The sequence below is a fragment of the Apodemus sylvaticus genome, chromosome 5 (assembly GCF_947179515.1).
Source record: "Apodemus sylvaticus chromosome 5, mApoSyl1.1, whole genome shotgun sequence".
In the NCBI taxonomy this organism is placed as follows: Eukaryota; Metazoa; Chordata; class Mammalia; order Rodentia; family Muridae; genus Apodemus; species Apodemus sylvaticus.
Genome location: NC_067476.1, coordinates 110,253,918 through 110,276,348, shown reverse-complemented (window position 1 = coordinate 110,276,348; position 22,431 = coordinate 110,253,918). Strand labels below are relative to the sequence as shown.

Sequence of the window (22,431 nt, the reverse complement as noted above, 5' to 3'; positions counted from 1 at the left end):
GGGCTAGAACTCCTGGAGAGGTTGTTTCTCAGGCCTCTTCCCTCTAGGGCAGCTTGTCAACAGATGATTCTGATCAGGAGTGTAGAGACCTTATTGACAAGGATGGATGATTGATGGATGCATGATTGATATTGATTGGTTTTCCCAGTTGACTTTGTGTTTAATCTCTGGAAACACTCTCTTGGCAGCCGGTTTTGCTAAAGCCTCACCAGGACCTGTGCCCATGGATTCAGCTGGGGCTGAGCTCACACAGTCCCAGGGAGGGGGCGGGGCGGGGCCTGGGAAATCTTCCTTTATTTCTCTGACTCACTTTGCTGTGTTTTCTCTGGTTCTGCCTGGAGTTTCTGTCCTGGCAGCACTGTCCCTTGAGAGATCTCTCTCCCTCCCTCCCTCCTTTCCTCCTTCCCTCCCCACCCCCTCTCTTTTCGATTCCTTGCTCCTTCAAACCTTTTTTTGAGGTTGTTGTGGTTGTTGTTTTTGATCCCTAACAGTCAGTTCCCTCTGGTCTTGGGTTATTTCTCTCTCTTCTCTTTAAACAGTGTCCTATTTTTATTGTAAGGCATGCCAGGTTCTAACCTCTGGGGTCTCCTTGTTTTTGTTATGGTTTTTCCCCCTTCTGGACTGTTCTGTTCCTTCCAAATTGCTTTTCTGTTTCCCGTGGTCCCTCCTTGTGGTGCAGGCCCCCGGGGAGTAGGGACTGAGTCCTTGAGGATCTACTCTGTCCCTCTGCAGCCACCCTCTGCTGTGCACAGGGTGTCCCCTTCCTCTCAGGACAGCCAAAGGGGATCCTCGAGCAGGGGTGGGGGAGGGGGATAGGGCTTACCTCTCACACCTTTCCTCCAGGCACTTTAATTAACAGCTGAAAGTCATATGCAGCAAAAGGGCCTTTGACATGTAGATGCTCAATAAACTGAAATAGAACACCCCTGTATATTGAAAGATCTCCCCAGACAGCAGAAATGTAGAAAATGATCACAAGACACAGAACTAACAGTTGAGTCTCTTTGCTTGACCTAGAATAGACTACCATGCACACACACACACACACACACACACACACACTCACACATACACACACTTGCCATGCACACAGCCCCACATGCTGACCACTTAAGTAGACACATCTACCATCTCACTGTGGAGGAGGACCTCATTGAAGGAGTGTGAGTTTCAGTGGGAGTCACATGGGGGCTGGAAAGGGAGCCCCAGCATGGCCGCTGCGCCTCACCGCCCTCTCTCTGCAGGACTTTGTGGTTGGGCTCTCCATCCTACTTCGAGGGACAGTCCATGAGAAACTCAAGTGGGCCTTCAATCTCTATGACATTAACAAGGATGGTTACATCACCAAAGAGGTACTGGGCTGGCGGCCTGCCTGCCTCTCCTCTCTCCTGACGCCATTCCCAACCCTGTCCTGCAACCTTGCCACAGTCTCACAAGTGGTTAGTTTGGGTCAAACATTTTTATCTGAAACAGGACCTTGTTTTGGAGACAGGTCCATACATCTATTCCCAGTCTCTCTCTAGGCCCCCCAGACTCACTTACCACTGCCCTGGCAGTAGCTTTGGCCCTTGGCCCCAGGCATCCCTGCAGAGGAAATAGATTCAGGCCACTCTCTGTTCCCCAGGAGATGCTGGCCATCATGAAGTCCATCTATGACATGATGGGCCGTCACACCTACCCCATCCTGCGGGAGGACGCACCCCTGGAGCACGTGGAGAGATTCTTTCAGGTGAGTGAGCTGGGGCCTTGCTGAGGGGAAGGTTCAGCCTTAGTGAGCCCTCAGCCAAGGCCAGTGAGGAGATGCAGCCAGTCTTCCCTCAGCCCTAGCTGACGTCAGAGTCCCTTGAGAAGTAAAGGAAACCTAGGCCCTGTCCCAGTGAGCTTCATTTGGGAATAAAGTATCCTGGGTGCCTAGACGCAGAGGCCGCTGGCACTCGCCCAGGGAAGGGACCAGTGTTTTAGTGCCTTCCGGGACATATTTGGAACAAGCTCCCCTCCTCCCACCCTGCCTGAGTGTAAGTGAAGTTGCCTCCATTCTGGAGGGGCTGAAGGAACTGATAACTTAAATTTTACCCTGCCATTCTGTTCCTCATATGCTCTGGCTCCTGTCAGAGAGAAGGCTGGGCCGCTAAGCTGAGGTAAACCATCAGGGAGCTCTCTAAGCAGGCCACCTGAGGGGATGCCAAGGGCAAGGTTGGCTGGGAAGGGTGGGAAATAGAGGGGCCAGTTGAGTTGGAGGAAGGCCCCCACTTCCACCCCAACAGTCTCTTCAGGCTGGAGTAGGGAAGGCCCTAAGGGACAAGCTCACCCTGGGTATGGCTTGGGTTGCAGAAAATGGACAGGAACCAGGATGGAGTGGTGACTATTGATGAGTTTCTGGAGACTTGTCAGAAGGTAGGTGGCATTAGAGGGCTGGACTTGGGGCCCTCTGGAGTCTGTCTCTGTCTCTTTGACTACCCACCCCACCCACCCCACCCCTGCCCCGCCCCGCTCCTGCCAGGGCATATGGAGGTCAGGTCCCAGGCTCCACTCACTGGGAAGCTTTCTTCCTTCCTGAGTCCATCTCCTCGATATCTCCTGAGCTTGCCATCTCCTCGTTCACCCAGTTCCCCACCCCCAGAACTTCACTCAGCTCTGCTCGTGGTTTCTCCAGAGAGCAGATGTGGGGTCAGCAGGAGGGTGATTAGCCCAGCACCCCCCATCCCCAGACAGAGTCACATTATAGGAAAGGCACCCGGAGCTTCCCTGCGCTACTGCAGGCCCCCCTCTCGGAGTCCATGATGACAAGAACACATTCCACTGCCTCCCTCCTCTGAATCACTCCTGGTCTCCAGCCTGACTTGTAGCCAGGAGGCTTTTGTGTGTCAGTGGTGGCTGGACCCTGCTCCATCTTGCCACCTGGGCCCTGGGGCTAGCTATCCCATGCCTCTGCTCCTCGGTGCCCATCTACCCAGGGAGACATAGTCTCTGACAGGACTCTGCAGTTAGTCAGCCTTGGGGAAGCCCTCCGCCCTGCCCCCAGCTCCTGACCGGCCTCTCCTTTCTTCATACAGGATGAGAGCATCATGAGTTCCATGCAGCTGTTTGAGAACGTCATCTAGGCCATGTGGGAGGGGACCCTGGGCGGCCATTGCTTCTCAACTCAGAGAAGCCTCAATCCGGACAGGAGAAGCCTCTATGAGAAACATTTTTCTAATATATTTGCAAAAAGTGAGCAGTTTACTACCAAGACACAGACACAGTCACACACACACACACACACACACACACACACACACGGTTCCTCGGGCTTGGCAAAGGAAGTGGCAGCCAGGAGGCACCCCCTAGCTATTCCCAGGTCAACAGATAAGGCTGCCCTTGGGGGTGGCCAGCCCTGGCTAGATGTTACCCACAAGGAACTCAGAGGTCAAGAGAGCCAGGCCTACAAAGCTAAGGTCCCTGTGTCTTTTCTACCACTTGGGAGATAAAACTTTTCCCTGCCCATGGACCCATGCTCCTAGGAAGCTCCCAGAAACTCCACAGGGGCCAAGAGGGGAAAGGTCTGAGTGGGGAGACATGCTGTTGGAAGCTGAGCTCGCAGCTGTATGCTCATCTGGGGCCCTGGAACTCCAGTGCCAGGCTACCCTTTGTGGGGTGAACTTACTGAGGGGCCCCTGGGCTAGGTCCTCCTTTAAGAGTAGGGCAGGAGTGAGGTTTTTGGAGAAAGTGAGGAAACAATTTGTCCACACCACTGGGTGAAGACTACTGGCCAATGGGAATGTGGCTAGTGGAGACCCCAGCTTCAGCACCAGGCCGGCCTCTCCAAGGTCCTCTTTGGTTCTCTGGGGAGATCACCTGGCTCAGGGACTGATAACCCGGGAGCTGGACTGTAGTGGGAGAGGCTTGGCAGGGGGCATCCCCTGCTTTCCCTGGCCACTTGCCACCCAGTTCCTTAACACAGTGGATTAGCCACACCTCAGTGGCTACCCTTGAGCAGGCTCACCCCGACCCATACAAAAGCACAAACATCCTAGCAGCTCAGGCCCGAGCCCACAAGGGAGGCAGGACCCCAGGTCGGGGAGGCCTGATCCCTGCAGCCCTGATTCAGTGGCCGAGAAAGATGCTCAGAAATCCATCCTGTACCTCAGAGCCTTGGGGTCTCACAGCCCTTTCCCAGCCCAGCTCGCCAACATCCTAAAGCACAAACTTTGCTTGCCTGGGCTGCACCCTGGGGATCGGAGTCTATATTAGCCCTAAGCTGGAGCTAGCCCTGAGGGCTGGGGTCCTGTGACCAGGCAACAGGTCGGTAGAGTCTCAGAAGAAAGATGTTCCTGCCTCCCCAGGCCTCCCCCAGAAGGGACAGTGTCCCAGGTGTCCCAGGCAGCATGTTCCCTGGAGGAACAGAGCCACAAAAGCACATTCCATCACCTGCAGCCCGGTCTCCGCTCAGGCCCACCTCTGAGAGTCCACGTGTGTTCCCCAGAAGGCCAGCCCCACGCTAAGGGAGGTCCTTAGAGGAAGGACAGGGTAACAGTACCCCTCTACACAGGTGGACCCCCCTCTCAGGGCTGCACTGACCCCATCTCCATTCTAACTGGGGCTTCCCTTTACCCTGTCTAGAGACTGCCAGCTCTGCCTGGCTCAGGGCCCTCCCTCCCCCAGCCTGGCTCTTCCCATTGAGGTCCCTGTCTTGTGAGAAGCCAAGGCCACAGAGAAGGCTACCACTCTAACCTGCTGCACCCCTTAGCCTCTGGCTGCACGCCCAACCTGGAGGGGCCTGTCCCCTTTGCAGGGACACAGACTGGCCGCATGTCTGCATGGCAGAAGCGTCTCCCTTGGGTGCAGCCTGGAAGGGTGGTTCCTGTTTCAGCGCCCACCAATATTCAGTCCTATATATTTTAATAAAAGAAACTTGACAAAGGAGATGGGCTCTCTTTAGCTTCATCTGAACGGTCCGCCGGCCATTCCCTCCCTGCTGCCGTTAGCTATGACTCCTGCCCGGTGGCTTGTAGGTGAATACTGATGCGTGGCTTTGAGGAAGCAAATGCCCAGAAATTCCCAGGCTCCCGGTGTGACATCACTGAGGGAAGAAAATGTCCACATCGTGGGCCTTAGGGACGTTCAGTACATGCTCCGGTCTGGAGTCATAAACACATAAGCTGTGAAACACCGTGGCTTTCTGAGGTGTCATTTATATTTCATCGCCAGATCATTTTTATTCCCAATTTTAGAAATTCACTTCTAGGGGTCTTTTGGCGAGGGAAGACAGGCCGTATGGAAGAGGAAGCAGAAGAGATGGCGATGAATCGGGGTTGGGAGCGGGCTTACGTGGCATTACTCAGGACATTCACTGAGCCCTGAGTTTGGGTACCAGTTTATGTGGGGCTATGGATTTAAAGTACCACACACTTTTTATCCCAGTGCTCGGGAGGTAGAGGCAGAAGGATCGAGGTCATCCTCAGCTACATGGCCAGTTTGAGTCCAGTCTGGGCTACATGAGACTTTGTATATGTATCTGCATGTGTAGCACAGGAGAGAGAGGCTCACTTCTGCCCAGGGAGTGGTTGGAGGCCAGTGATCAGGGCTTGGTTTGTGGCTGAACAGAGAGATGTTTGGAGCAGGGGGGTAGTGGGAGGTTGTGGTCCCACTCCCCACTGGACAGCAGGTTGATGAGTGGATTATAGGACAAGGCGAGGCCCGTGAGGCAATCCCAGAGGGTTGTGAGCCAGCCTTAACCACACAGGGCAGTCAGGAGCACCCCGTGTTCCTCCATGACAGTCACTGAGTACAAAGGCTATTGAGCCAGTTGGCTATATGACAGAGACAGAGAGACAGAGGGAGACAGACTGTACTGCAGAGACAGGCTTACTTGAGCCTGCCACCTGACAACTAGGTCAGGCCCTTCTGTATTCTAGAGTCCTGGGACTCCACGGCTGCTTCCATGAACCGTGCCTCCTCTCCTCTCCCCTCTGTCATGAGCAGCATCTTCCTGCTCCCATAAGGTCTTCTTTATCTCTGAAGGACACACGCCCCAGAGGAACTGACTGCTCTGACCACTTCCTCTGAGTGTGCTAGCTCACACATGAAATCTCAGCCCCTAGGATGCTGAGGCAGGAGGATGAATCCATGAGTTTGAGGACAGTTTGGGCTACACTGACACCCAGGCCAGGCTGGGGTATATAATGAGTACAAGGATAACTGTCTCAGACAAAAACTGTCCTTCGTGCTCATGGTGGCTGTCCTCTGCCTATGGGCTGGCTGCTCCTTAGGACAGGTGCCAAGGCTGATCCAACCAGCGCTGGGCAGCACTCCACGCCATCCCAGGGATCCCTTAACACAGCCCCGTGCCCCTAAAAGCACTTGACATAGGGCAAAGGTCCCGTGCTTCCACTCTGGAACGTTCTGACTCATGTTGAGTATAATGTCACTGGACCTCAATTTCCTTAAGTGGAAAATCCTTGATAATTTTTGATAATTGGGGCTCACCTGCTTTGAGATAGGGTTTCACTGTGGAGCTCAGGCTCCCCTGAGTGGCATCTTAACAGATATTTTTGTCCTTCCTGTGCACTGACCATTTCGTGTATAGAAAGCACAACTCACACTGATAAGCCATCAGATAAAGGACATCTGTGGTTGCCTCCAGGTTCCTTGGTCACTCCCAAAGCAAATGTGGGGCAGTCTACATCAGTCGGACCATAGCTAGTGATCTAATATCCATATGCTCCACCCCTTGTACCACCCACCTCACCATCTGACCAAAACAGAAAGAGATTCAGAGCAAACTGACCACTGGGGACATTCCCCAGAGGCTACAATCTGGGTGCACTCCCCCTATTGACCACCAGGGGGAGACAGCACCATTCCTTGTTTCATGATCTCTGACTCAAGGTCTCAGGGGACACATGGAAAGGAAAGTATCTGTCATTTCCTTCAAAGTCCCAAAGACATTTTCCTATTTCTGCCTCATCGTCGCCGGGGTTTAAAAAAAAATAAAAAGCATCATGCATAGAGTGTATGAAGAAGTAATTCCATAAATGCATCCACAGTAAACCAAACCGGGTATTGGAAATAGGGGACCCATAGATATGTCCTCCTGCTTTATTAGTCGGGATACAGAGAACTTCTCACACACACAACCACTTGGACTTTTCTAATCTTTGGGGGATGCATCTTGAGAACGCCCCTCATATCTGGCAGCTGCGCCCCTCTAAGCTCCAGGAGGCAGGAAGAAGACAGTAAGTAGTCTACGGGGACCTTAGGAAGGCGTGTCAATGAGATGAGAGGCCGTTTCTCCCAGGACTGAACTCCAAAACCTCTGCACCCTCCCCCTTGGAGGCAGAGTTCTTTACGCAACCTCAGGACTCTTGAGTCTGACCTTTGTTCAGTGACCTGGAACTTCAGGACCATCAACACCAGCCTTTGTCCTTCAAACTCACACAGGCCTCATGGCCACCCTCAGAGGCCACCGGTTGCAGGCCTATTGCAGGGCTGTCTGCTCTCCCACTGTCTCATCACCGCCTGTCTATCCTGCCTGGGCGTCCACATCCTTCCTACCCAGCTCTTCCCACCCTGCCTGTCAAGTTGCACTTCCTGAACCTAAATTGAGGGAGTCACTGAGCTAACTTATCAGACCCCATCTGTGCACCAGGTCATAGCATGCAGGAGCCTGGGTAAATGTGCTGCAGTCTCTACTGCCAGGAAACTCAAGGCTCTGAGAGACACCAGAGGGCAGGGAAGGAAGTCCACTCTGAGGAACGCACCCAGGCCACGGGCTGGGAGACCAAGCTTGTCAGGGATGATGTAAGACCTGCCTTTCCCAAACAGTCGTGTCTAAACAAGAGCAAGCACCAGAGAGATGGCTCTGCAGGAAAAGAGCTGGCTGTGTGGGCGTGGGTTCGGATCCCAGCATCCACGTAAAAAGCTGATTGTCATGGCGGTGCACATGGACTCCAGAGCAGGAGGATATTGAGAGCTCACTGGCCAGCCAGAACAGCCAATCAGCGCGATCAGGTCTAGTGAGAGATCCTGTCTCAAAAAAATAAAGTAGACCCCCAAACTTATCCTCAGGAACTGTCATTCTATAGAAACTCATGTGGTCAATGTGTCATTTAATCAAGTTCCCTACAAATTGTAATTTCCAACAAAATTCTAGAAATTCAAAACTAACTCATAAATATTTATTTTAAAATTCTCTCCATAACCATGACAGCTGCCGGTTGCTGGGTATGTGATCACACTGTGAATCCCAAGATTGTGTGAAAAAAAAATCCCAAGATTATACTGAAAAAAAAAAAAACCTGTTTCTAGTTATGGTGTGGCTCAGTCCTTAGCCACACCTTTAATCTTTCTGGCTGGAATACAGACATGCCCTTAGTACACACCTTTAATCCTAAACAATGAAGGTAAAGTTAGTTTGTAGAAGGAAGCACTCATGTTTAAAAGTGATGTCTAATTGAGTGACAGATACAGTGACGAATCAGAGAAAGATTTGACAGAATAGGACATGTCAACTCTCATGGAAATAGAGAGAGGAAAAGGAAGGAGGCAGTTTTATCAAGTGCGTTTTACAGAGCCAGGTTGAAGAAAGAACAATCCAGACACAGGTAAAGACAGACTGAGCCAGAGAATGAGAAGTCAGAAGGTTAGAACGTACCGCTGAAGTTCGTTTTAGGCCAAGCAGAGCAATTCAGGAGAGGCTAAGAGAGAAGCCAGATCGGATCAGTCAACTTGGAGAAGAGTTTGAGCCACAACAGCTGAGTTGAACCAGAGCTCAGAGAGAACAAGAAAGAATAAGCGTATTCAGCAGTACGTCTCAGAGGCTGAAACCATTCTAGGCCTAGATTAGATTGTATGGAGGTTAGACGTGTCAAGGACGAGGCTTGGGTTATCTCAGACGGAGGCAGTAAGACTCAGAGACAACAGTTAGGGGAGGAGAATAAAAGATACGTTCACAGCCGCCTTATCTTAGGTCTTCAGCCATCATTCAGGTAGACTGCAACGTCCCAGAAACCTTAGCAGTCCATGCATGGGACCTTTAATTATATAACAATAGCTTCAAACAATGGACACATCTTAAATGACAGTTAAGACTGTCTGAATTGTCTTTGTCTTCCACTGAGGACGAATGCCCTATAATGGAGACTGTGTCGTGGTTTTAAAACATAACTATTCCTCATACACAGATCTGGAAGCCAGAAGTAATCGGAAGTGTGTATTCCTGATGGGTCAACTAAATCCTAGGATAATTAACTGCACCAAGTTCTGACTGCCTTCCTCTCCAGCGAAGCTTCTCTGGGACGAGAGCACTGGGATCCTGCTCTCTCACTGAAGGAAGAGGAGGAGGAGGAGGAGGAGGAGGAGGAGGAGGAGGAGGAGGAGGATTATGTAAAACTTGTAAATGTCTGTGAGGCTCCAAACTTACGTTTCTAAAACTCTATCATCACTTGCTTCAGTCAGAGTCTATTTGAGTACAGATTTGTTTAATTACAGTTACAGGGGCGGCACGCTGTGTGGCTCAGACGCAACATGGGAACCATGAAGGCTGAAAGCCCCGAGTTCTCACTTCACCGCTGCAGTTGCTCTGTGACCTGAACACCGACTCATTTGATGGTGCCTGTGTGTAAAGGCTGGGAAACAATATTATCCTTTCTGTGTAATCAAACATATGAGCCTGCATGGAATGAATGCAATTTACAAACTTGCCTGGAAAGCACACACACACACACACACACACAAGAGGAAGAATAATAGAGATGCCAACCACTGGCCTCCACAGGCATGCGGGTACCACACTCACATATTTAAAAATAAATAAAATGAGTAAATAGCTCAAAGTCAGAGAGACAGTGGAGCCTCCCTCAGCACAGGAAGTATTTGTGGCACAGATACTGCCAAGTTGCAGTTTCTGAAGCTAAATCAAGGGAGACACAAGGGCTACGTCTAGAGCAGTGGGGAATCCTTTCTCCTACAGTCACACTCCAGGCAGGTGCAGCTCTGAGACACCTCCTTGATCTCAGTCCCATCTCCTGGATGGGACTCCATGCTTCCAATGTGATTTCACCCTTCTCTGTTGTAGACAAGTCCTTGAACCCCTGGATTCTGGGACCAGTCAAAGGAGGTCCTGGAACTTTCTCCAAGGGAACCATCAAAGACCAGCTATCTCCAAAGAGGAGAAAGGGCTTGGTAGGGTATATCCTTCAGCTCCCTGGATCTGTCCAAAGCAGCTGGCTATGAAAGGAATGTGCTGAGTCTAGTCACCTGCAAAGGGAGAGCCTGTGGTTCACAGACAGAGGAAAACGGACTGCCAACACCTAGAGAGGGGTCTGGTCTGGATCCAGAGCCAGTCTGGCCAGAAGCAGCCTGTGTTTGAGGGGCACCAAGATGTGGAGGAAGCTCCTTCCTGCAGCCACCCCACACTGGCCTACCATCCCAAAATCTAACGAAGGCCAAGTGCTGAGCCCCTGCCTGATGCCCTCTTCTTGCAGGTGGAGGTACCACAGGTGGAGCGCACACCCCACGCCCTTCTTCCCCTGCTGCCAGACCTGCTGAGGGTGCCCATCTTCAGACTTGGCTCCCAGGCAGTGGCTAGACACCTTCATTGCATCCTCTTCCTGGAGCCAAGCGTAGTTCTCGCCTGCCCCAGCCTCATGTGACTCTCTGCTCAGGGCCTCCTCTGTTCAACTCCTTTGAGCAACTATGAACACCATAGAACTATCAATGCAGAATCCACATCCATTCTGAGGTACAAAGCTAGTCAGAGATAAGGTAGTTAGCCCCTGAACCTGTAGCACTGATTCGCTCCACAGAACCGCAGTGTAAAGAGTCAGCCTCTATACATGCCACTTCTTTACAGTCCTCTAGGAATGTCTCTCTTGTCCCTCTCTAGTGGGGACAAGGGTAAGCCTCCTGACAGCACCAGTCTTGGGCTTCCACACCCACTGTTTTCCTCTCTCCACTAAAATAGGGGGTTTAAGCCCCACCCTCACCTCCAGGGGAGTCTAAGGTCAGGCCTAAGCTCTTCAGTGCACCCTCCTAGACGGTTGGGATTGGCTGAGGGATGGGCACTTGATTACAGCTGCAAGGCCCAGGTAGCCCTTGGAATGCTGGGAAAGGAAGCTCCCCGGACTCTGGGAGGCAGAGGCAGGCGGATTTCTGAGTTCAAGGCCAGCCTGGTCTACAGTGAGTTCCAGGACAGCCAGGAGAAAGCCTGTCTCGAAAAAACTAAATCCAAAACAACCAAAAAATAAAAAATAAAAAATAAATAAATAAAAAATAAAAAAAGGAAGCTCTCCCGGTAGCAGACTGGTGCCATTTCACCATTTCACCTTTTCACCATTTCACCTTTTCACCATTCCACGAGCGAGAGCAGATCCAATGAGGGAACAGGTTCTATCCCAGGGGGCAGGAGTGGAAGGAAAGGGGATACCTAACCCTTTGAGGTAAAGTTCAAACTCTATCGGAAGTACTCTCAATGTCTGGGCTTTTCACTTCTAAAAGTTCCTATAAGTATTCCCAATACCCACCCTCTGACACAGCCTGTTAGAACTGGATGTCCAGCGCTCTTAGCTGGAAAATTTTTAACTGCTAATGTCAAGGTCAATGTGCTTTCCAGATTCCTGTGGCCCAACTGAAGGGGGGGGGGCGGTCAAGCCAACTATTCTGTCTGTGGAATGCCTTACAAGTAGGAGGGGGTCAAGGACTGCCAGGGTGTCAGAGGCATACCCCAGAGGCAGCTGGGGGTGGGGCCAGCACTCTGCAGTGGATCCAGGAGCCCGAGGAGAGACCCAGGCTGAGGCTGAGGTGTCCCTGGTTGGGGCTGAGGTGTCCCTGGTTGGGTCATAGGGCTAGCTCTGAGGCCTGCAGAGTCAAGTCTGAAGGGCTGTCTGTAAAGTTAGCCTATCTGCCTCAGCACCCTCTCCTGGAAGCCAAGTCAGCCCAGCCCTCCTCCAGCCCTTCTCCCTGTCCTCTCCCTTCTCCCTGCCCTCCTCCTTCCTCCCTGTCCTCTCTCTCCAGTGCACAGTACACTCACGAGACATCACTTTTTCCTAGTTTTGAAAAAAAAAAATCACCACAGTAAAACATACAGAAACTAAAAATAAGGCCCCCAAAGAGCAGGCTATCATTCAGCTCCCGACAGCCGGCCACACTGTGAAGGCCTGGGGTTGCTGGCTTTGTTGACAAACTTTCCCAGCCCAGAGTAGAAGTTTTTCCCTGGTAGAGCAAAAGTGGCTCAGAGGGAAGGGCGCTGGTCTCAAGCTTCTTTCTCTGACCATTCTCTGTTCCTGTGGCTGTGGGGAAGCAGCAAGGTGCTGGCTGAGCAGGAGACGTCTTCACTGCAGGGTCCATCGCCCAGGTCCCACTCCAGGACACCGCCTCACTCATGGATTACGAGAAAGGGAGACTCTCTCTGGGTTTGGGATGAAGCCCGGTTGGTAGAGTGTTTGCCTAGCGTGCACAAGCGTGTGTTCACCAGCACATGAGCCGGGTGTGGTCGTGCTCACCTACTATCCCAGTGCAGAGGAAGGCAGGGGCCGTGTTGTTGAAGTGTCTGTTCTATTTGGGTACGATGGCCTTCGCTTCTTCTCTCTGTCCCAAATCCGTTCTATATAAAAGCCGTTATGACCTCAGGGAACATTTTTGGCAGCACACTATTCTGGGTACTGACGCTGTCATGAGAAAAGCAACTCTCGCTCTGCTCCTCCTGCTGTGTGTTCACAACACAGATCTCTTCTGGTCCATGGAGGATTTTCCCACACACCAAACAAGCAAGCAATTTTTGCAGAAGGGAGCATTGTCTGGGATATCTTCATTCAATTTCATTCCATTCAATTCAATTCAATTCAATACCATCTGAAGATAGCACTGGACCACAGAGGATGGGGTCTCAGTTCCTGAGAAGTCTCTCCTAACGTCCCATGCTAATTGTGAGCCCAAGCTCACTCTACTTAAGCTTACTCTGGTTCCCTGATCCTCTCCTTGTAATTGATTAATTTCATGAGTGGTTCACAGGCTTGAAAGACACATACTATTGGCTTAACATAAAGAATTATAAATGGCGCCCCGGGCTAGGAGTAGGTGGAGAAGTATCAGGCCTCCCTTGCTGAGAACTGTGTGATGGTTTGGACCAAGTGGAGGGAGGGTCATGGGAGCTTGGGGAAGGCGGGGGCGATGGCCACTTGCCAGGCATTTTGCTCTGACTGACAGTAGGAACAAGCAAGGCAGATCATATCCATGAGGCAGCCATGGGGACTTGGAAGGTGTATATGTGTGTGTGTGTGTGTGTGTGTGTGTGTGTGTGTGTGTGTGTGTGTGTATGCCCTTGTTTTGGGCAAATAAGAGCATGGGAGTCTTATTCAAGTAAAATGGCTCTTTCTAGAAAGCTATTTTATGGAATACAGAAAATGGAGTTGTTTTTTTTTTTTAATGTGTTTATGTGCATGTGTGTGCTGGTGCGTGTCGAAGCCAGTAGAAGGCGTTAGATATCCTGGAGCTAGAGTTACAGGCAGCTGTAAACCTCATCTGATGTGAGTGTGGGAAGCTGAACTTGCAAGATCAGCAAGAGTTCTTCATTGCTGAGCTATTTCTCCAACCCTGGAGTTACTGACCCTATTTCTAGGAGCACAGAGCAAAGGTAAGATTCAATATTGTCGATACACAGGAAAGAAATGGCAAGATGATGTGGCGGTGGTGTGTGCACGCCTTTAACCACAGCACTGGAAGTTTCAGGTAACTGGGTCTCTGTGAGTTTGAGGATAGTCAGGACAGGAGAAAACTTGCCTTAAACAAACAAACAAAAACAAAGTTTTTGTATGAGTTCCTAATTCTGGCAGCAGTACATACAAGTTCCTATACTTCCAAATCCTGTGGACACTTGAAAGGGCTTTTTGGTCATTTTAGTAGGTATACAGTGTGTCACACTGTGACTGTACTTTGCATTTTCATGATGATCTGTGTGCTTTAGTATCTTTTCCATCCTAAGGCTCTGAGTGTCCCCTTCGGTGAAGTTATCTATATAAATTTCTTGCCCAATGATCCATTCAATGTGATTATTTTCACTTACCAACTTTTGAGAATTCTCTGTGGAGGCGGGAGACAAGCCATTTGTCTGATTTGTAAATATTTCCTTCTACTCCACTGCTTGGATTTTCAGAATTTTTCTGGTCAAGACTTAGAGGAAGGTTGGTATGAGATACAGTTCACACCACAATCTCAGCCACCTCCATGGGTTCCCTTATAATTAAGCTTAGCTTCTTTAATCTAGGCTGAAGCCTCACTCTGGATTCCTGTCTCCGACCAGGATCCTGACGTGTCTTTGGGTGTCCTTAAGGTGTGTGACCTGCAGCTTATCCAAAACCAGGCTCGCCATCCTCTCCCAAACCCAACACCCCTGCAGAAGCTGCATTTGCATGGATGGCTAAAGAATCAGAGCGGCTCGGTCTTCCTCTTGTGGTGGAGGACAGCCAGTCCTTCCTCCTGACCACTCCTGACCACTCGCCATCTCTACCACGAAGCACAGCCCCATGGCTCTTATGCACTCTACTCCTCCTCCCCAGACAATCTTCCTTGATTCAGATTTCCCAAATGCAAGCCTGGCCATGGAACCTCGGCTGAGTTCCTTCCAAAGGCTCTGTGTGCATTTAGATAAAGCCTGGGTGGTATAGATACTGACAGTCTGCTTGGCAGGCTCTAGAGTTGCTGAAAATATAAACTTCTGGGCATGTGTGTCAGGAATTATCCAGATCAAGCCAGTTAATCAAGGTGATAACTAACTTTGGGTGATGCCATGATATAGTCAGCTTTCTCAGGTTTCTGTCACCACTCCTTCCCTGAATGGTGATCTATACCTTCAAATTGTGATCCGAAATGTCCCCCTTCTTCTTTAAGTTTTATGTCAGCTGTTTTTCAGCAAGAAAAGTAGCTGGGGAATTCAATGAGCCAGCCCCTCCTAGTCCCTCTTTACACATTTTTATTTTTTTATGTGTATGTGTGTTTCATCTGCATGCATGTCTGTTTACTACATCCATCCTCAGTACCTGTCCAGGCCAGAGAGTTGGATATCTCAGAACTGGAGTTACAGCTAGTTGTGAGGCGTCATGTAGGTCCTGAAACTCAAACCAGCTCTACTGAAACAGCAGCAGGTGCTCTTGACCACTGAGCCATTGTAGGACCTCCTTTTGGGGAGACCCCCACTCCATTCTCGGGATAGCATACACCCAAGGACATGCGAGAGACCGACTTGATGCAAACGCATGAGGTAGTTTATTATCAGAGCTCTGGGCCTACACGTATCTCACACAGGAGACAGTGGAGTTGACCCTGAGGCTCAAAAGTTAGGGCTTTATATAGGAAAAGTCAGGGGGGTTGTCAGGGGGGTTTGACACGGTTACACATGATTTGCTGATTCAAACATTGGCAGGGGATTCTGGCACGCAGGGTGGGTTTTTGTTTGTTTGTTTGTTTGTTTTTTTGCAGATCGGGCTGTCAGCAATGTAGGAGGGTGGTTTATTTTTGTTAGCAGGAAGGTCATTTTAAGCTGCATCTAAGGGACAGGAGACAGGAGACTCCAGTCCAGATAGTGTATGACCCATAGGAGTTTTCCCAGGCATGCCCCTTATCTTTTATGGCTGGTCTGTTTGTGGAATGGCTCAACCACAACCTTGCTTCAAGCTTGTCCAGCGTGCCCGGGCTCTGGTCTGCTTGCTGCCTCAACTATGGATTCTGAAAAGTCCCAACTCCCTTCATTTCCCCTCTTCTTTTTTTGTTAGGAGTTCTAATCTTAGAACTATAGAATTAAATCTCTGACTCTATATATTCTGGATTGTCCTGCCCTAATCTCTGATTTTGTTGGCATAGCATAAGAATCTACACAGCACTTATATATTCTCTAATAAAAAACTATTAACTGGTTAATTACACAGGTTCCAATTGTAAGCCAAGGGAGTAAAATTACAAAGGGTCTCATCAAAGCAGAAAGCAGGGTGGTCAAGAGTACAAGATAAGGGCCTTTTCACCAAGTCTCAAGGTATTTTGCACAGTGGCGTCTAATGTAGACCGAATCTCCAACTTGGAAACGGTGTGGGACTTCCAAGTCTCCTCCTGAGTAGTCCTCCCAGAGCTGCTTCTATGCTCACTGCCTCATCCACTTGAGCACCTTCAGCCTAGAGAACAAAAGCTTGACGAGCACAAAGGGTAGGAGAGCTATCTAATCATTAACACCAGTCTTTGTGGTCAATTTGGTGAGGGTTTTTTCATCAGGGTTTCAGCAATTGTTCCTGAAACCTTCTTATACAGATCCAGTCACCTATCTGGAAGCAGTGAAGAGTCTCTGGCATGCCTGGAGCATTTAAGGCAAATTACATAGTGTGGGACATCTCCTGGGAGGGCCCAGTGGACACCAAAGGAGTTGGGTATCAAAGAGTATCTCTAGGAGGGTCAGGTTAAAATGGTAGGGGCTGTTCAGAAACAAGGGGAGAAGCACCACCCAGCCTGAGCCAGGCTCCAAGGTCAATTTAATTAAGTTCTCTCATAGGGTTTTGTTTATTCTCTCTACCTGCCTTGAGCCCTGGGGACAGTACGTCCAATAATGTTTCCAATTAGTCCCCAATATCTCTGTCAATGTCTGACTTACCTTAGAAACAAAAACAGAACCATTATCTGATCCAATTACCTTGGGCACTCTGAAACTCGGGAAAACTTCTTCTAACCTTGGCAGCTGTTCTCTTTTAGGCCTTTTGTCCTGTTTACTCTTTACTGTATAAGCATTTACTTGCTGGCAAATCTTACATTTTTCTTTTATCTCTCTAGCCTAAAACCTGAGTCATAAATATATACATTTGGTCCCTTAACTGCCAGGACAATGTTTTTAATCCCCTAAATTAGTCCATCTGTGCATTTGGCCTAGTGAGTCTTTGGCTTACTTTCTGGGGAGTATAGTTCTCCCTTCTTGTGTGCACCTTCTCTTGGCAATAGTTGGTAGGGTAATTAGCAATTTCAGTCTTTTTTAAGTGAGGCTCTTTCTTAATTTTGTTCCATTTCCCAGTGGCTGTCTCTTACAGACCCATAACCAGTATAGGCTCCTGTACATCCATTCCTGGAGCCATTTGCTCTGCCTGGTTATTGTCCATTTAGTCTTTTCCCTTTGGATGTCCTGGCCAGTGAATATTCACAGTGGCTGGCTTCATTAGGACATCTAAGAAGTCCACAATTTCCTGTTGGTTTCCTCTGATGTGAGCAGTCCTCTTGGCATATATCCCTGTGAACGTGGGCTGTGGCAAAGGCATACCTATTATCCATATGGCTGTTGATTTTCTTGCTGGTTCCAAGTTCCAAGGTCTTGGTGAGAGCAACGAGCTCCACTTTCTGCATTGACATGCCAGGGGGTAAAGATTCTGGCACCCAGATGACATTTGTGCCATCCACCATAGCAGCACCTGCTTATCTCTGTCCATCGTGGAGAAAACTGCTCCTGTCTGTAGCGACTTTCAGCAGGGGTCAGTCTCTCTTTTTGGGCCAGTTAGTTGCAGCCCCTTGGGCAGGAAGCATATCTGCCCCCTCCCCATTTTGGAGAGTATGTCTCACTCCAACAGAGAGTAGGAACAGTCTGGGGTGACCCTAAATGAATGGGCTACCCATCCCATCCCTAGGTCCACTGTTCTTTGGGTAGTCCATGAATACATTTTGGTGCCAGTGGCTTCTTGGACCCAAGATCTTTTCTTGGAAACAGCGCCATTGGCTTGAAAGACCTAGTGTTGAGCCTGTGTGTCCACCAAGAACTGAGTGGGTTTCTCTTTCATTCCCACAGTTTTCCTGGGTTGGGGAAGGTGGTCAGAAAACCCATCTCCCCTAGTCACTGTCTTCACCCAGGGTTAACACCTGGGTTTACCATTTGGGTGCACTTTTCTCAAGACCTGGGAATTCCTACTCCCAGCTTCTATCTCTTAGGGCACACTCTGGCTCAGTGGCCTCTTTCCTTATAGTATGCACACTGGTCCTTTTCTGTCTCCCTTTTCTGCTTTTTCTCACTATTATAGTCAGGATCCTCTGTAGCTTTTTTCTCTGTCATTTTCTTTCTTTCTTTTTTTCCTCCATGCCTTCTCTTTCTCTGTCTCCCTGTCTCAGCAAACTGTACTAAATCTTTCTATAGACTTTTTATTTCTAAGGCAAGGAAACATAGCTGAAGGAGCAAACTAGCTCTTCTATTTGCCTCCAAACTGCTCGTCACGTGTCCCCACTTTTACTAGACTCTATCTTCAAAGACCATCTTCTAAAGGTTCTATCCCTTCACTACGCCCTCTCCACATTCAGAGTCCTTCTCAGAAACCTGCACCAAATCCCTCTAGCCTCTGAAGCTTTTTCCTGATATCTCTATTAGCCCCGTCTATAAAAGCCATTGTCATAATATAATAGCTTTATAGTCCTTGCCCCAGATTCATAGCATGTATACGGACAGAATGCCTCTATGAGCTGCTCTAGAAAAGCTGCAGGTGACTCATCTGGTCCCTGCTTAACCTTACATACCTTGGTCAAATTTGTGGGCTGCCAGGCCCTCGAGACCTGCCAATGGAGTCTGGTGTTGGTCTGCCTCTTACCTTTTGTCTGAGGGGGTAATCTTCTTGGCTTCCTGTATTACAAATAAAACAGTCTCAAAGAGATTAATTAGTCTCTTGGGAAATATTCCCTTAGTGAGAGAGCTACCATGGTATCAGGATAGGTGGTCTCAGGTCCTCTCCTGCTCCACTCTGTGGTCCTCTCTAAATATCAATTGAGCATAATTATTACCATTTTGTAAATTATAAACTATGAGATAGACATAACACTTAGTTTATCATCCCTGTCAATTAAACTGAACCTTTTTATCTGTATTATCTTAAAAGACTGTCAGAATTAACACTTAAAAATTAACATTGTAAGAATTGACTCGTGTCCTGGCTTTAAATTTTATGTTACCTGAAAATCATTTATTTAAATCTATATCAGCTTTCTCAGGATTAAACAGCTTGGGCTGTCTGTGAGACTAACAGTCTTCAATACCATCAGAAATCTAAGAGTGACCAATATTAACTAAAAATATATAGAAAGCTTAACATAGCTTTTAAGACTTAAACATTATATTCCATGGATTTTTGACATTTTTGAAAACCAGCTATCTATGTAAAGTAATATGGACTGTTGTCTGTTAAACTATCTTCAGCTATTTCTGATTAAAACCTAGAAAACACCCTAACAATAAACTCAGAGCCTTAAACTTCTATTTGGCCCTAAACTCACAGGCTTAAACACCTCAGCTCGGTGATAATAACAAAGAGCTGGGTGTAAATCCTGTACTTTCAAATTTAGTATTTATACCAATAAAACCTGTATCAAATAAAAACTTATGCTTTGAACTTAATAACAATTATAAAGATTTGTATCAAATGAAATTAATTTTATTTTCTCCCCGTTTTAAATCTGACCATTTTTATATTTTTTTAGAAAGACCGTTTCTTCAGTCTGAACATGGATGTTGATATGAAGAGAAGTGCTATTTTCTGTAATGTAAATCTCAAAACAAGATTTTAGTATCACAAAGACAGTTTTTTCATTTAATATTTTAGAATCTAGTCTTCTGGAGGTCTCCCTTATTTTGACCTCTCTCCCAGAGGAACAATATAACCACAAAGTTTAACATCATATTGATCATAACAATTTAAACAAGTTAAAATAAAAGAAATAAACCATCTGTACCAATTTAATGTACCATAATACTCGCACCAGCCACATTGAGCTTCTTGTTAAGGCTTATTTTCCAGGGAGTGTCAGAGTCCAAATATTTTGTCTGTCCTTTTGTTCTGAGTTGTTCTGAGTCACATGACCTGATTTTGGTGGGCTTGAGAAAGTTGTTTTTCAGTCAAAGTCAAAATATTATCATCCGTCTAACTCCAAGAACAGAAAACATAATACAAAACAACACCACATAGACAACCAGCCTGACCTTGCCACCATCAGGCTTCTAGATTCAAGAACACAGAGCAAGGAAAATCACATAATTTGCCCCAGAAGGGCCCAGTTTCAGACACCAGGTGCTCCTGCACAAACTGCAGGGAGGAAAGCCTTATTTAGCTCTCTCCAAGGTCCAACTTCCTCCAGCCCCCCCCCCGCCCCCCCCCCCCCGCAGTCTCAACTCTAGCAGCTGAACACGTGGCACCAGCAGGCTCTCTGAGCTCCAGAAGCTTGCAAGCAAAACCAAAAACTTTCAGAAAGGCTTTAGACAAAGACGCACAAAACTGACAAGTAACCAGTCAGCTGAAGGGTGGGATTCTACTTCACTCCCTTCTCAGTAGACGGAGCACTCCGTCACCTTCATTCCAGAAAACCACAGTCAGGCCCCCTGACTGTCTCTCACCCTTGGAGCGTCCTCCAGGGTTGCAGCCTACAGGACTCTAGGACGTCTCCCTCCACAGCCACTGGGTCCTTACACCCCGCAGTGGCAGCTGCAAACCACGGAGTAGGATTCCACATCTACTCCTGTTAACAAACAGAAACCAAGACACATACACAGCTGTGCCGCACTCAAACATTCAGGACATTTAAAACAAAAACATTGCCGGCACACACACACACAGACATACCTCCAAGGGGTCTTCGAGGTTCCTGGGTGCCACCAATTTTCCTGTACGGGCCACCAAATGTAGGACCTCCTTTTGGGGAGACCCCCACTCCATTCTCCGGATAGCATACACCCAAGGACATGCGAGAGACCGACTTGATGCAAACGCATGAGGTAGTTCATTATCAGAGTTCTGGGCCAACACAGGAGACAGTGGAGTCGACCCTGAGGCTCAAAAGTTAGGGGTTTATATAGGAAAAGTCAGGGGGGTTATCAGGGGGGGTTGGTGCGGTTACACATGATTTGCTGATTCAAACATTGGCAGGGGATTCTGACGCGCAGGGTGGGGTTTTTTTTTGTTTTGTTTTTTGTTTTTTTGTTTTTTTGGTTTTTTGCATACGTGCAGATCGGGCCATCAGCAATGTAGGAGGGTGGTTTATTTTTGTTAGCAGGAAGGTCATTTTAAGCTGCATCTAAGGGACAGGAGACAGGAGACTCCAGTCCAGATAGTGTATGACCCATAGGAGTTTTCTCAGGCATGCTCCTTATCTTTTATGGCCCATCTGTTTGTGCAATGGCTCAACCACAACCTTGCTTCAAGCTTGTCCAGCATGCCCGGTCTCTAGTCTGCTTGCTGCCTCAACTATGGATTCTGAAAAGTCCCAACTCCCTTCACCATCTCTCCAGCCTGCCCCCTCTCTTTCTGCCTGTCGTCCATGCCACCATTAACAGTACACATGAATGTCCTGGCTGAACTCTCAAGAAAACTAAAGAGAGAAGCAAGTGTCAGTTCCTTACTGGCATGCTCTGAGGTGATTGTCTTGTTTCTGACTGCGAAGATTAAGCCTGGTTGCACCTGAGAATTTGGAATTGTTGATCATTAGATCTAGGAAGAATGTTGTCAACCTCACACACAGGCTAAGCAAACCTGGAGTGATGAGCTCCAGGTTTGATGTGCAGCTCCAAGACCTAGAGAGTAGCAAAATCACCTCTCCTGTCACATCGGTTTGGTTTTATTGTACTGTCAACCTCAGCTGACATCATGAACTATGAAGAAGCAAGACAAAATCACACAGGAAGGAAAACCTTAGGTTATTTTTCTAGGATGTAAAACATTGGTGTAAAAAAAATGCCTCACAGGAAAAAAAAGAGGAAATATAATAAAATCCTGAGCTGCTTTCTGGGGCAGCTGAAGCCTCTGATGATATGCCTGGATCTTGATTCATTTAGGAGGCTCCTTCTCAGAGTCCCCTTTACATTTTCCTAGGCTAGAGGACTCAGGGTGTGGTCGTGTAGGATGTTTCCACCCAATTGCCTGCTGCCTGGACTTGCCCATGGCTCCCCCCCCACACACACCCTTTCCCCCCTAAAATAAGGTGCATGAAGATCAGGGTGCTGCTACAGGTAGATGAAGTTGGTGTCAGAGCTGTCAGGGTCGGAGCCTAAGCCCTGGTAGGCTTAACAATTAGACAGGCCACCATCTGTCTTCACTGTGTGAATTAAAGAAAAAACTGAAAGCTAAGACTTTGCCAATGTGGCCACACTGGGGAGGAGGAGAAGGAAGAGGAAGAGGAGAAAGAAGGAGGGGGAGGAGGAGGAGGAGGAGGAGGAGGAGGAGGAGGAGGAGGAGGAGGAGGAGGAAGGAGGAGGAGGAAGGAGGAGGAGGAAGGAGGAGGAGGAAGAAGGAGGAGGAGGAGGAGGAGGAGGAGGAGGAGGAGGAGGAAGGTTCAGTGACTCCCTAAAGTCCATTTTTGGAGTCCTGACATGAGGTTCAAGTTCTCAAATAGAAAGCAAGTGGTGTGCATAACTAAGCTGCCTTGGTGAAGATGTGGTCCTGCCGGTTATTGATCCACCATTACCTCAGTTCC

The 22,431-nt window shown here is 48.6% G+C and overlaps 1 protein-coding gene and 1 long non-coding RNA gene across 5 annotated transcripts in view; one reads left to right on the top strand and one right to left on the bottom strand.

Moving 5' to 3' along the window:
* The window catches only part of Kcnip3 (potassium voltage-gated channel interacting protein 3), a 57,941-nt gene extending 53,041 nt beyond the window's left edge, over window positions 1-4,900 (top strand). For all 4 annotated transcript variants that reach the window (XM_052183542.1, XM_052183543.1, XM_052183544.1 and 1 more), the window contains 4 exons: window positions 1,245-1,352; window positions 1,625-1,729; window positions 2,332-2,394; window positions 3,054-4,900. In XM_052183542.1, coding sequence (XP_052039502.1) covers window positions 1,245-1,352; window positions 1,625-1,729; window positions 2,332-2,394; window positions 3,054-3,101 — 324 coding nt within the window. In that variant the 3' untranslated portion in view covers window positions 3,102-4,900. The remainder of the gene's footprint in view (window positions 1-1,244; window positions 1,353-1,624; window positions 1,730-2,331; window positions 2,395-3,053) is intronic.
* Window positions 4,901-15,214: 10,314 nt separating this feature from the next.
* LOC127685874 (uncharacterized) lies at window positions 15,215-22,143 on the bottom strand. Its single transcript, XR_007977938.1, has 2 exons — window positions 20,586-22,143; window positions 15,215-19,843 (listed from the first exon to the last, which is right to left on the bottom strand). It is a non-coding gene; the product is annotated as an uncharacterized LOC127685874 (long non-coding RNA).
* Between the last annotated feature and the right edge of the window lie 288 nt (window positions 22,144-22,431).